General features: G+C 38.9%; 1 protein-coding gene across 3 annotated transcripts in view; it reads right to left on the reverse strand.

Annotated features, from left to right (window-relative positions):
* Positions 1 to 13,069, reverse strand: part of LOC309475446 (uncharacterized protein) — an 81,641-nt gene that overhangs the window by 13,263 nt on the left and 55,309 nt on the right. For 2 of the 3 annotated variants that reach the window (XR_014197654.1, XM_082138234.1), the window contains exon 1: positions 11,317 to 11,422. The exons of the other annotated variant lie outside the window; for it this stretch is intronic. Coding sequence is in view for 1 of the 2 variants with exons in the window: in XM_082138234.1 (XP_081994360.1) it covers positions 11,317 to 11,384 (68 nt within the window). In the remaining variant the exon portion in view is untranslated. Of the gene's footprint in view, positions 1 to 11,316; positions 11,423 to 13,069 lie in introns of those variants that run through there. 3 annotated transcript variants of the gene reach the window in all.

Raw genomic sequence — 13,069 nt, forward strand, 5'->3', positions numbered from 1 at the left:
AAAATTGTGTGAAATAAAGTCGCAATTGCGTGTTATAAAGTCAGAATTGCGAGATATAAAGTCAAAATTGTGTGAAATAAAGTCGCAATTGCGTGTTATAAAGTCGCAATTGCGTGTTATAAAGTCAGAATTGCGAGATATAAAGTCAGAATTGCCTGAAATAAAGTCGCAATTGCGTGTTATAAAGTCAGAATTGCGAGATAGAGTCAGAATTGCGTGATATAAAGGCGCAATTGTGTGTTATAAAGTCAGAATTGTGAGATATAAATTCAGAATTGTGTGAAATAGTCGCAATTGCTTCTTATAAAGTCAGAATTGCAAGATATAGCCTAAAGTCAGAACTGCGTGAAATAAAGTCGCAATTGCTTATAAAGTCAACAAGATATAGAGTCAGAATTGTGATATAAAGTCGCAATTGCTTCTTATAAAGTCAGAATGGCAAGATATAAAGTCAGAACTGCGTGAAATAAAGTTGCAGTTGCTTATAAAGTCAGAATTGCAAGATATAGAGTCAGAATTGTGTGATATAAAGTCGCGTTATAAAGTCAGAATTGCGAAATATAAAGTAAGAATTGTGTTATAAAGTCACAATTGCTTCTTATAAAGTCTAAGTGAATTATTATTTAACCTTTACATTATTTGTTGAACCATGGTATTAATACAAACTACACAATAGCTGAACTGTTGCTTCATTTATCCAATTTAGAAAAAGTGCTAATTTGGAATTCCACCATGGAAAAAGTGGGCCGGTCTTGGGCCTGAAACTCCCGGGCTGAAAAGTGGCCCCACTCCGGCCCTGCTGCAGAGTTTAGCTCCAACCCTAATTAAACACACATGAACAAGCTAATCAATGTCTTCAGGATTACTAAAGCCAGAGAGTAATGGCTAACTTGGATCACGTGAGGCACCTCAGCCTATTGTGTAATGGCAGATAATTCAGTGCCCGCCATTCAAAGTTTTATGATAGTCAGTTACAGTTTACGTTAATCAGTTTCTTGTGGATTATTATCACATTGGTCTTGTGAATAAATGTTCTATATTTGGTGTTATACTGCTAGTAAATGTATAGTAGGAATGCAATATTGGTGGAATGTGCTTTACTGTGAAAAAAGAGCACAAATTAGCTGCAAAGTATTAGTCACTGAAGGGCGCATAAATCTACATTTAACATTACACTAAAAACTTATTTGTAGTTTAAAGGGCACCTATTACCCAAATCCACTTTTGGCAGTGTTGGCCACTGTTGGCAGTGTGTGAACACAATCACCATACAATGATAAAAAAATCCCCATTAAACCAAAGCAATCTCATTAGACATGCCATTTTTATTCTCTGAGCAGTGTGACGTCATACTGCTCAGGCCCCACCCACTGCCACTGACTGACAGTCTTGCATTACCATACTTTCCGCCCTCAGTGAGTTGTACACTATCTGCCATTTTCTCCACGCTCAAGCAGCCGGATTGACGGCTCAATTGGACAGAAAAGCCTTCATCTAAACACCTTTATCAATTCGATTGAGCTCCTTCCGAATGAAATTTCGATCGGATTGAAAGAGGTGGTTTATTCCTTTTCTTTCCCAATCGAGAGAACATGTAAACACTTGATCGAATTAAAAACCGAAACTGAACGGACTGCGCATGTGCAATGACGATGTAATGGCTAATAACGTTTGACACTCGGAATGAGCTATTGTTCCTGCCGAATAAAGTGTCATATAAATGAGTGTCCCGTCATCCTAAAATTCTCCTTTCACTCCGTGTCTGTGAAGTGGAGCAGGACAACATCCCACCAGTCCTTGTTTCGGATTCTCATCCACAGACGACTGGTTTTGGGCACGGGAAGAGGCATTTTTACTGCGTGATAAATTTAAGCAGCACGGTACAATGGTTCATATGCTCATTGTCTCCAAATTATGACCATAAATGGATAAATATTAAGTCTGCTGTTTAAAACAAATAAAGAACCAATGTAGGAGAATGGTTATTATGCACAAACAGCAGGAAACTATTGCTATTGAATATTGTATATTCGTGCATTGTGCGCATGTCAAAAAATCTATTCCGATTTGAAGCTTGTGACATATAAACGCGCACATCAATCCGATCACGTTTGCCGTTTATGTAAATGCTAAGTTTGGATTCATCACTCGGAATGAATTCAGTCCAACTGAAACAAAAGTTGTGCATAGCCAATGTCTCGTAGCAATCCCGGTGTTCTGTTGTTGGATGTAAGAGTGAACATAAGAGTCTTCATTTTCTCCCAACATCTGAGCCTCTGAGGATGCAGTGTATTAGTTTTATTTTTGAAGGTAATGCGCCCCAAAATATACCTACATTTGTTTATGTCTGTGCAAATCATTTCACTCCAGACTGCTTTGTGAATGAGGGTCAATACAAGGCAGGCTTTGCTAAAAAGTTGTTACTCAAGGATGGACCAGTACCAACTGTTCGTAATAATTTCACACCGGAATGTTTTGCAAACAAGGGTCAGTAAAATGTATGATTTGCAAAAAAGTTGATTCTCAAAGAATCAACTCCGTCTCGGCCCGTCAACCTGGTGGCTCCCCCCGGCTCCTCCCACCTTCTGATCCAGCAGACCCCCTCGCCCCTTCGACTCAACTGGGTTCCCTCGTCTCAGCAGCTCTCCCTTGGTCAGTCGTCACACTCCCTCCGCCACGGACTTGCAGATCTTCTGTTACGCTCAGTTCCTCCACCCCTACGGCCGCAGCGGGCTCCTCCTTCCCTTGGGACTCGCCTCGGTCCGCGGTCACACCGGCATCGTTTCGGTCCTTGGGTACTCTGGCTCCTCCTCTGAGGGTCGTTGCCGTGACGTCGCCTAGGCCTTCGATGCCAGTGACGTCACTCTGCTCCACTGGCTCTCCGTCTGCACCCAGAGATCCCTCAGCTCCGCCTCCGTTGGTTGTCCACCAGATGTCGACAGTCCCATCTACACCTTGACTCTTCCCTCTCTCGTATCCACCATGGACTGTCGTCACTGCCAGGCTCTGGGTCCGCACCATCGGCCATCCATCACTAGCAATGCCAGAGTCTGGTCATCGTCCTCCCATCACCACTCCTCCGGCACCGCCTCCTCGTCCACCTCCTAAACCTCCTCCATCTCTCCATCTGCCATCACTCATCTACAGCGTGAGGACGCGCCTTGCTGGGAGGGGCGTGATGTCACATTCTTTTCAGTTTAGTTTCAGCTTTCATGGACCTTCTGTTTGTATTCATTAGTCACACGTGTTTCTTTGTTCAGATTCCCTCCACTAATCTGTCTCCTTGGTTACCGTCATTATGAGTTCATGTGTATCAGCTGTGTATTGTCATTACCTCATTTGCATTCAGTAGCCTACTTAAGTTTCCCCTTCACCATCATTCAGTATTCGGTCACCGTTATATTTAGTTGTGCTGTGCTAATGCCTGTCTGCCTACCCTTGGATTATTATTAAAACTACATTTTGGAACTTTATTTATCTGTCTTTGTCTTAATGCCTGCACACTCTTGTGACAGCTTCTGCACTTACTCAGCATGGGACAGAAGACCTGTCAGTCAGTAGGCCCAGGGTCGGCGCCACGAGGGGGCCCCAGGGGGCCTGGCCCGGCCGCCTAGGTTACTGTGCCCCCTCACCTCTGGTCAGCACACCACCCTGCCTCGGAGCGCGATTTCATCCGTTGAGACTCAGCAACAGGCACGGTGACGGTTCCACTGTGCCCTCTTATTCCTGACATATAATTAACTACATATCGTCGCTGTCGCCTGTCGGGTGGAAACCTCGTATGTCCGAATTTGGTCAATTTCATATTTTTTCCCAAATCGATGCTATTGGTCAGTCCCCACGTGGTACTGTTATTTTTTTACAAATTATTAACCAATCTAAAGTGTTGAAAATAGCTTGAGCGCAAATCTCAAATCTCACTCCACCTCTTCTTCACTCCGCGGCGGGCGGGATCCTCGCGGCATTTTGTCTCCTCAGGATTGAAAGTCACAACGATTAAGAAGTCCTCGTCGAGCAACACGTAAAGCAAGCCTTAACTCTGATTTTATCTGTGTTAAACTATGATATCTGTTATTGATGTATTTTAAATGTCTACTTATTACTAGGCTTATTATACGTGTGCATTGAAGTTTTAAAATGTATCTAATATAATACTTGATTTGAATTAAATGTTTTGGATACCAGCATTAAATTATTGTTTTTATTATTATTTTACTGACTCATAGTTGGCACTGTGCATGTAAAATACCCCAAGTAACAAGGTTTTTATTTATGGGAGAAAAAAGGTAGGCTAGGTCTACTGGTCTAATTTCCGCCTATTAGACAGTCTAACGTTCGTCATCTCGTCGTTTTTTGTTCTCCTTCACTTATAGCTCTTAAACCTTTAAAATGGAGTTTAGGAAGATGTAAGAACCACAGTCTTTGGTTAACTACTGAAGCCTTTTCTCTTGTCAAAAGGCTCAACGCGACCGCTGACTTTGTTTGCGTGCAGATTATTTCTGCCTATTTTAGACAGCCTAGTATTTTGGTATTGCATGCATCACTCATATCTCTTAAACGTTTAAAATGGAGTTTAGGAAGATGTATGTAACCACAATCATTAGATTTGAATGGCTCTTAAAGCCTTATCTCTTGTCAAAAGGCTCAACGCGACCGCAGACTGGCAGCAGCGACGTCTGTGTCCGTACCGTTCTTATCAACAATGACAGCGTAAATTAACCTCGTATATCCCTGCTCCCAAGTCATAAATCTCGTATCTCCGATTAAACATGATTTTGGGGAAATGTTGTGTTAATGTTGGTATACACAACAGTAGCCTATAGGATAGCAATATAAGGTATAATACCAACTTTAACGATACAATGTTTAATAACTCAAAAAATATGCCGTTTTTTTAATTTCTTAAAAATTTCTATTATAGCCTATATATAATTTTTTTTTGTAAATTCATTTATTTTTACCAGAATAAAATCAGCTTTGCAACTTTGCATTTTCACTCGCGACAGGCGATTAAATAAATTACGTCACTAGTAGCTTGTATGTAATAGATTGAAATATGACTGTACGTCATGACGTTAAGTATTTTTTTTTCAGTCAACTTCTACTCTTTATTCATAATAATCTGTATTCGTCTAAAACACCTAACGTGCTTGATCATTCAAGCAATCATGGATTTATAGAGGTTGTTGTTGTTTTAATTAAAAGTGGGTGTATTATTATTATTGAGGGTGGGAGAGGTATGCCCCCCCAGTGACACAACGAGGCCCCCTCGTTCCGTATGTCCTGGCACCGACCCTGAGTAGGCCTAAACATAAAAAAAAACAAAGTAATGTGCCATACTTATTTGAAAAAGTAACCCTATATATTATATAGTAATGTGTTACTTTACTGTAATCTGATTATGTTGCTCGCGCTACGTGTAATGTAACCGCCAACACTGGTTGCAGAAGCATAATCAACAAAGGCTATACTATAGAAACATTATCTTTCATGAAAAACATGAAACAGGCCACTTTGAAGAACACTGGCTTAGTTTAGACCTACTGATGAACTGAGACCTTTTAAACAGAAAAGCTCATTAATATTTTCTCACCGAACAATGGATAACAGGGTCCCTTTCAGTCAGTCACTTAGTCAGTCAGTTATGTCAGAGACTGACGAATGGGGGATTCGCTAGAGAGCCCTATCACCTTCGAGTTTTTAGAAAACGAGCCAATGGTATGAAAATACCATGGGTCTGCGGAATTTGCATCGCGAACTCTGCCCCAAGGAGCCGCGAGTGCAATCTCGCATTATGTTTCTGCTTCAGAGCCGAAGTGAAAAATGGGGGCAAAAACAAAAGTGTTGCGAGGAATTAGGAATAAAAGAGGAATTAAGGTGAAGAATAAGGTATGAAACCATCAGGAACCCTTTAGCCACCATTTTCCAGAACAGCAACCTACCTGAAGTCTCTAAAAGTACAAGGTATTTGGATCTTGCAATGGTAATCTTAACGCATTATAGTCCTTCACGTCTATTGCGATCTCAAAATTCCGGCCAGTTAATAATACCTAGAATATCAAAATCGACTGCTGGCGGTAGATCCTTTTCCTATTTAGCACCAAAACTTTGGAACAGTCTTCCTAACATTGTCCGGGAAGCAGACACACTCTGTCAGTTCAAAGCTAGACTAAAAACACATCTCTTTGACCTAGCATACACATAACACATTATAGACTTCTATAATTCAGTGTTAGGCTGCATAGATTAGTTCAGCCGGAACCGGGAACACTTCCCATAAATCCTGATGTACTCGTTACATCATAAGAAGAATGGCATCTACGCTAATTTTAGTGTCTTTGTTTATCCCGAGGTTTTCCCGCATCCAGGCCGTATCCAAATCTGACGAAGGACCTTCGCCTGGAACCGATGTCAACGCAGTGCTGAAGTGCCAACTAGTCTCTCCCTATGGAGGATCCCTTTACCACTCTACAGATAAAGTGTTGTTGGCAAAATTCGTTTCGCGAATTTACCAATACCAATACCAAATTTTATTTTACAAAATAAAATAAAATTCTGTATCAAAATTTATAAGGAAAGACCAGTACTTTGTTTAGGCTTGGTTTGTAGGGAATTACACACCTGCGCACATATATTCAAACGCACATAACTATAGAACCAATTCTTAATGCGCATGTGAACGCCATCAGCGTTTATCACAGGTTTGCATTTAAAGCCAAAACAATCTTTGTTACCTTAAATTATACATTTATCTCTGTAAAGCTGCTTTGAAACAATCTACATTGTTAAAAGCGCTATATAAATGAGGATGACTTGACTTGACTTGACTTAAAGAATCTAAAGGGTTCCTGATGGTTTCACATCTAATTCTTTATTCCTTCTTTAATCCTTAATTCTTTCTTATTCTTTTCTTATTGGCCTGTTTTTGTGTGACCCAGCTGAACCAATGAGCATTTTGCTGTCCATTGGTCTTAATTTTGCGATTTCTAGTATTGCATTAGTATTGCATCCTTCTCATGAGCATTTAATAATTTGACTTTTCAGTGTGAGTTAAATCTCTTTTTTTGGCCCATATTAACTGTAAAAGAAAGCCTGCTTAATAATTATGCACACCTGAATATATACACCTGAATATATGAAGGTGTTTTTCCCTTCCAGCCTTCCTTAACAATAATATATAACTTATAAATGATTAAATACAAAATTAATAGTAGTAATTAATATTAATATGGTTTGGAATTGGTAAAATGTACTAGGGAAAAAAATATGATCAGAATATCAACTTGCACAATAATTATTCTGCTACACTTTCTTATACAGCAAGACACTATAATTTCACTCATCTACTGTATCACTTGAAGAAAAATAAGTCTGCAGGGATGCGGCCTGACCAACAGCACTGTATTCCCCCTGCTGTTGTCACAGGTGTTAACTAACTTAGTATTTTAGTTAACTAAGCACCCCCAACTTAGCAGCCTGGGAAAGCATGACTGTCAACTCTGAATCTGATTCAGCATGGGTACACCATCAGAGTGGGAAGCTCAGCATCACCATCATCTCCAGAACATAACAGCCCTCTCTCCGATGCAGGGATCAACAACTGATCCTCCGCTGGATCCCCGAATTAAATGCTAGGTCTCCCATGAGAAGGACCAGCAATCCCATCCGGAAGTTTCACAGCTAGAGGACTGGGGGGCCCACGGAGATGGACTCGGCGGAGAAGCCCTCATCCTCAGGTTACACTGGCTATTCGGCGAAGTAGCCCTCTTCTGAAGCCCAGAAGAAGAACTACATTTGGGCATAGGTGAGGGGACTCCACCTCGATTGAGGAACCCGAGTCTCGACTGGCACATCTAGAGCCCGAATGACGCACTGGGTTGCCGCCACAACCCACACTGTCAGCCGGCAGCCCGACGGCACACAGTGCTGACGTGGTCACGCTCTCATGTGAGAACATGAGCCACCCACGAATGCTATCTCAGCACGCTTATGCCCAAACATGTGAGACAGTGATCGTGGCCTTCAGTGAGGATAGGAAACAACCGCATCCAGAAACGTATGGGTTGAATGATAGGGTAACACTTTACTTGAAGTTGGTGTGCATAAGACTGACATGACACCTTCATAATCATGACATGACACATGTCATGAATATGAAGGAGGTTTCATGCATGTTTATGACAACTGTCATTAAGTGTCATTCGCTCAATTATGAAATTTTCTATGCAAATATGACATTGTTTGAGATGTCTTTGTTTAGACAACTTGACATAAACCAATACATCATAACCATGACATAGCAGATTAATTATCAAACTTAAGAATCTACTTAGCTTTATGGGTTAACATTACATTAAACTGTCATGTGGTTGGTTTTGACATTGGCTGTCATGAGGCTATTATAACTATGTCATGAATATATTTCTGACTACTTTTCCCTCCAGTATTCCAGTATTAGTTATAAAATTATTTGACAGTATTAACACTTAATGACATTTTAATGACAAATTCAATTTGAACCACAAAAAAAAAAAAAAAAAAAAAAAAGTGGTCAGAAATATAATGTAATGTTAACCCATAAAGCTAAGTAGTTTCTTAAGTTTGATGATTAATCTGCTATGTCATGTTTATGACATATTTATGTCAGGTTATGTTGTCTTGGTAATGTCAAGTTGCCATGACAAAGACACTGACAGGTTATGATGGATTGGTTTATGTCAAGTTGTCATAAAGACATCTCAAACAATGTCATATTTGCATAAAACATTTCATAATTAAGCGAATGACACTTACTGACAGTTGTCAAACATGTGTAACAGGTCAAATATGTGCTTCCACTTGCTACAGTTATTTTCATGTATGGCCCCTTTAATTGCACTCTCCGCCCAGATCTGGTAGAATGATGAACTGGTTCCGGTAGACAAAGAGTATAGAAGCCCAAGAGGCGAAACTCTGTTGTGTTATGGGTAACAGTCTGTAGATGGCGCTGCGGAGGCGCGTCCGCCATTATGGACTGAAAGCTGCTGAAATCGTTAGCGCCAGTCAATGGCAAAATCAATGCCTCTTCTCTCACAAAAAGAAAAAAATACAAAAAAAACGTCTCATACACAATAGATGGTGGTGTCTGATTAATTACTGAGATCTTGGCACCACTTCCATTTTAGTACTGTTTATAGTTCATGTGTGCACTTGCTAGTTTGCACATCTTTTTTGTAGCCTACCTTTCCGCCTGTAATAGGACATTCATAGATTGTTTTTATTCTTGCCATTGAAACGTTCACTGTGTGCACTTTCACTGAAGATGTTGAAAAAACTGAAAGATTAGTCTTTAGAAATGTTCATTTATAATTGTATTTATTTATTTATTTATTTATTTATTTATTTATTTTTCCAAATCATATGGTGATGTTCACTAATTTCAAAATCAACATTTGAATAAATATCTTATTACTGTGTGTCTGCATATATATTATTTCATGAATTTCTGTTATTCATATAACAAGGAAAATGCATAATAGAACATAAATATTGATAGATTAAAGGTTTGCAGTAATTTTATAATTGTATCTTCGCAAACCTAATGAAGCCGATTCGGTGGGGGACATACCCTTCCGAAAAAGTACTATAGGAATCTTATAGTATTTTGGGACAAAATATTATAGTAATCTTATAGGAATACGAGCCGCTATAGTATTTCTATAGTAGTCTTATAGTCCTTCTATAGTAATATTTTGTCCCAAAATACTATTTTCCTAAGGGTAATTAGGCCATGCATAACCAACACATAAACGTAACATTTTCTGTCATTTAACGTCGGTCATCCTCATTAATGTATTTTAAATTGTTTTCATATTTATATATGACGGCCAGAAAAAAATAAGTTATGTTAAGTTTTTGTTATGTTAAGTTGGTTCAGTGCCATTGACTCCCATTATTTTTCGGCGTTTTCCTTCAGTTTTCAGTCCATAATGGCGGCCGCGCCATCACGTCATGGGGGCAACTGTTGCTATGGAGCGTTCTATTGAGTTTCGCCTCTTGGGCTTCTATACTCTTTGCGGTAGACTAGAGTCATTTAGACTCGCGCCAGTCGAGAGTGAGAATGGCCGCGGTGAGTGAGTGCTCCATGTGTTAAATATATTTTAGTAATTATATAACCATTTTATGGGCTAATACTGAGTTATACGTGTGTTTAGAAGTATGTTGTATGATTTGGGTTTGTGTCACTGTTATATGTAATATCAAGTTTAATGTTCACTTCCAATAGAATATGCACGAGGGTGATTCCTGAAACTGATCACCGCTGTTCTATATTCATTGTCAACAGAATAAACATCTTAAAGTGCGATTTGGTGTCCATCTGATTTCAACACAACACAACGCAGAGACTACACTGTTACACATGCATAAAACCTCCTTCATATTCATGACATGCGTCATGTCACGATTATGAAGGTGTCATGTCAGTCTTATGCACACCCCTTCAAGTAAAGTGTTACCAATGATAGCTTTCACTGTCACACCTGTGCTTGCCCTTTCAGGGAAATTTTAGCTCTCTCACAGTGCTGAAGCGCACAGGAGAAATGGCCGCAGCACAACAAGCAGGGAATAGATGCAAATATCGCACATCAATGTCCATAGGATCGTTTAGTTTACACTTGAAGGTGATAGGCTCTCAGACGAGATCCCAATATTTCACATGACAGGGAACATATAGTTCTGGGTACAAATATGTGACCCTGGAACACAAAACCAGTCGCACAGGTATTTTTGTGGCAATAGCCAAAAATACATTATATGGGTCAAAAAAGAAAAACCTAATTTTCTTTTATGCAAAAAATCATTAGAATATTAAGTAAAGATCATGTTCCATGAAGATATTTATTAAACTTCCTACCGTAAATATAAAAAGAAAATACATATATTTTTGTGAGTGGATGCAGCAAAATTGCAAACATAAATGGACAACAAACCATACATCAATGGAAAGCTTATTTATTCGGCTTTCAGGTGATGTGTAAATCTCAATTTAAAAAAAAAAAATTACCTTTGTGACTGATTTTGTGATCCAGGGTCACATATATGTTTCAAAAATTACCAGTTTGCACTTAAAAATATTTTTTTAAAAACCTGTACAAATTAGTTTCTGTAATAAAGAAATGAACTTTTCTCTGACCTAAATTTGCAATAATTTTTTTTTCAGACTGCACTGTGAATTATTACTCTATGGCTTTAATTGTTTTTTTTTTTGTTTTTTTGAAAAGTACAACTTTTTGTGTTATTAGCTTAGTTAGATTGAGTTTGATTTAGCCTACTTACTCTTGTTTCGGCTCGTCTTGTCTGTTTCGAGGAGGTGTTAGAGCATCGTTCTGCTTTGGCATCAACATTTGAAGTTGGCTATGTAGCAACTTTAAACAGGAAAGAAAGTGTCTTTCTGTGTTCTCAGATAAAAAGCCACAAGAAATGTGATAAAAAAAACCAAAAAAAAAACCACTAGTGTGCTTTCTCTCTTGCACTCCGAAATAAAATACAAACATACACATGTCAGTAAAATGTGCACTTTCTCAGCACTTTCAGCATTTTTATTGGCTTTTGCTACTTTAAAAGAATAAAGACAGTGAAGAGGAAAATTATTAGGGACAGAGAGAGGAAATAGAATCACCGCCCAGAATCAAACTTGCATTTGATGTCTGTCTTGGCTACGTTTCATCATCGACCTGCATTGCTGATCAGGGTTTTGAGTATTGATACTTTTCAATGAACACAACATGCAATTATATGCAAATAGTTACGGCCATAAATTTAAGAAAATACAATATTACAGAGGTTCAGAAAAGTTAAACTAATTCAACAGTATATGTGTAATTAATTTAAACTTTTCCTCTTTTTCTTTAAAAATTATAAACATGGAGGCTACAGTGAGTTACTCAAAATGGAAGTGAATGGGGCCAATTTATGGAGGATTTAAAAGCAGAAATGTGAAGCTTATAATGGAATAAAAGCACTTACATTGATTCTCATGTTAAAACTCCTGTATTATTCAGGCCATAAAGCTTTAAATCATTTTACTGTCATTTTAGGGTTTATGACATTGTCATGGCAGCAAAGCTGTAAAATTAGATGTAATGTTACACAGAAAAGATTGGGATCATCAATTGTGTGGCTATACTGTACAATTGAGTATTTTAAGTTTATGGATGCGTCTCAGTCAAATGAGCAAATTACATGGACAGGAACACTGTACGCTACTTAAAATAATACCACTGTAAGAATTGAGAAATTAGGAGATGCCGGACAGTCTGGAGAGTGCCAGACCCTGAGAGGACAAAGGACCTCTCTGGAAATTAACATTTTATATCCCCCTCGTGCACTATTGAGACGAAAGTCTCACCTCAGAGTCATCCTAATCTACATCTCTTTCCCTCATCCCCCCCTCATTCTCACCCATGCGAAGATCACCAAAAACTCACCCAAGAATATATGGTTGAATGTGAATGATATAACATCGAGTATTATACATATTTAGTATCATTTGTAATGTCTCAGGGTGACTGGTACAAATGTCTCATTTCCAAATAAGTAAAACAAAAGGTAATACGTTTTTTAAGAGTTTAGAGATAACTGGCACACAAAGGAAGGTGCACAAAGGAACCCCCCCCACCCCCCCCCACCCCCCCCATGTTTCCATGTTTCCATGTGAAAGAGGTCTGTCTATATGTAGCAAAGGGTTCGGGGCCTTCTGTTACTCAGATGAGTTAAAGAGGAATAGTCAAACATTTGCTCACATTTAATGATGCACAGATATCATTAAAACCTTTTCATTTATGGAGTCAGATGAAATAACGAGAGAAAACATATTCAATTGTATTGCATTTAAGCAAAAAATACTTTGCCTCGAAAAAAGGACAGTAACACGCAAAGACCTTCCGCGCTGGTCAGACGCCGGTTTTGGACCTTACACCACAAAATCACACATTCATATTCACTCATAAAGGTGAGAGATGCACTTCATAGAGATGTCTGGGCACATCCGTGATCAAATCTTAACATTAGCGTCTTGCTGCAAGTGTGT

The sequence above is a fragment of the Leuciscus leuciscus genome (assembly GCF_965113295.1).
Source record: "Leuciscus leuciscus genome assembly, chromosome: 15".
Lineage (NCBI taxonomy): Eukaryota > Metazoa > Chordata > Actinopteri > Cypriniformes > Leuciscidae > Leuciscus > Leuciscus leuciscus.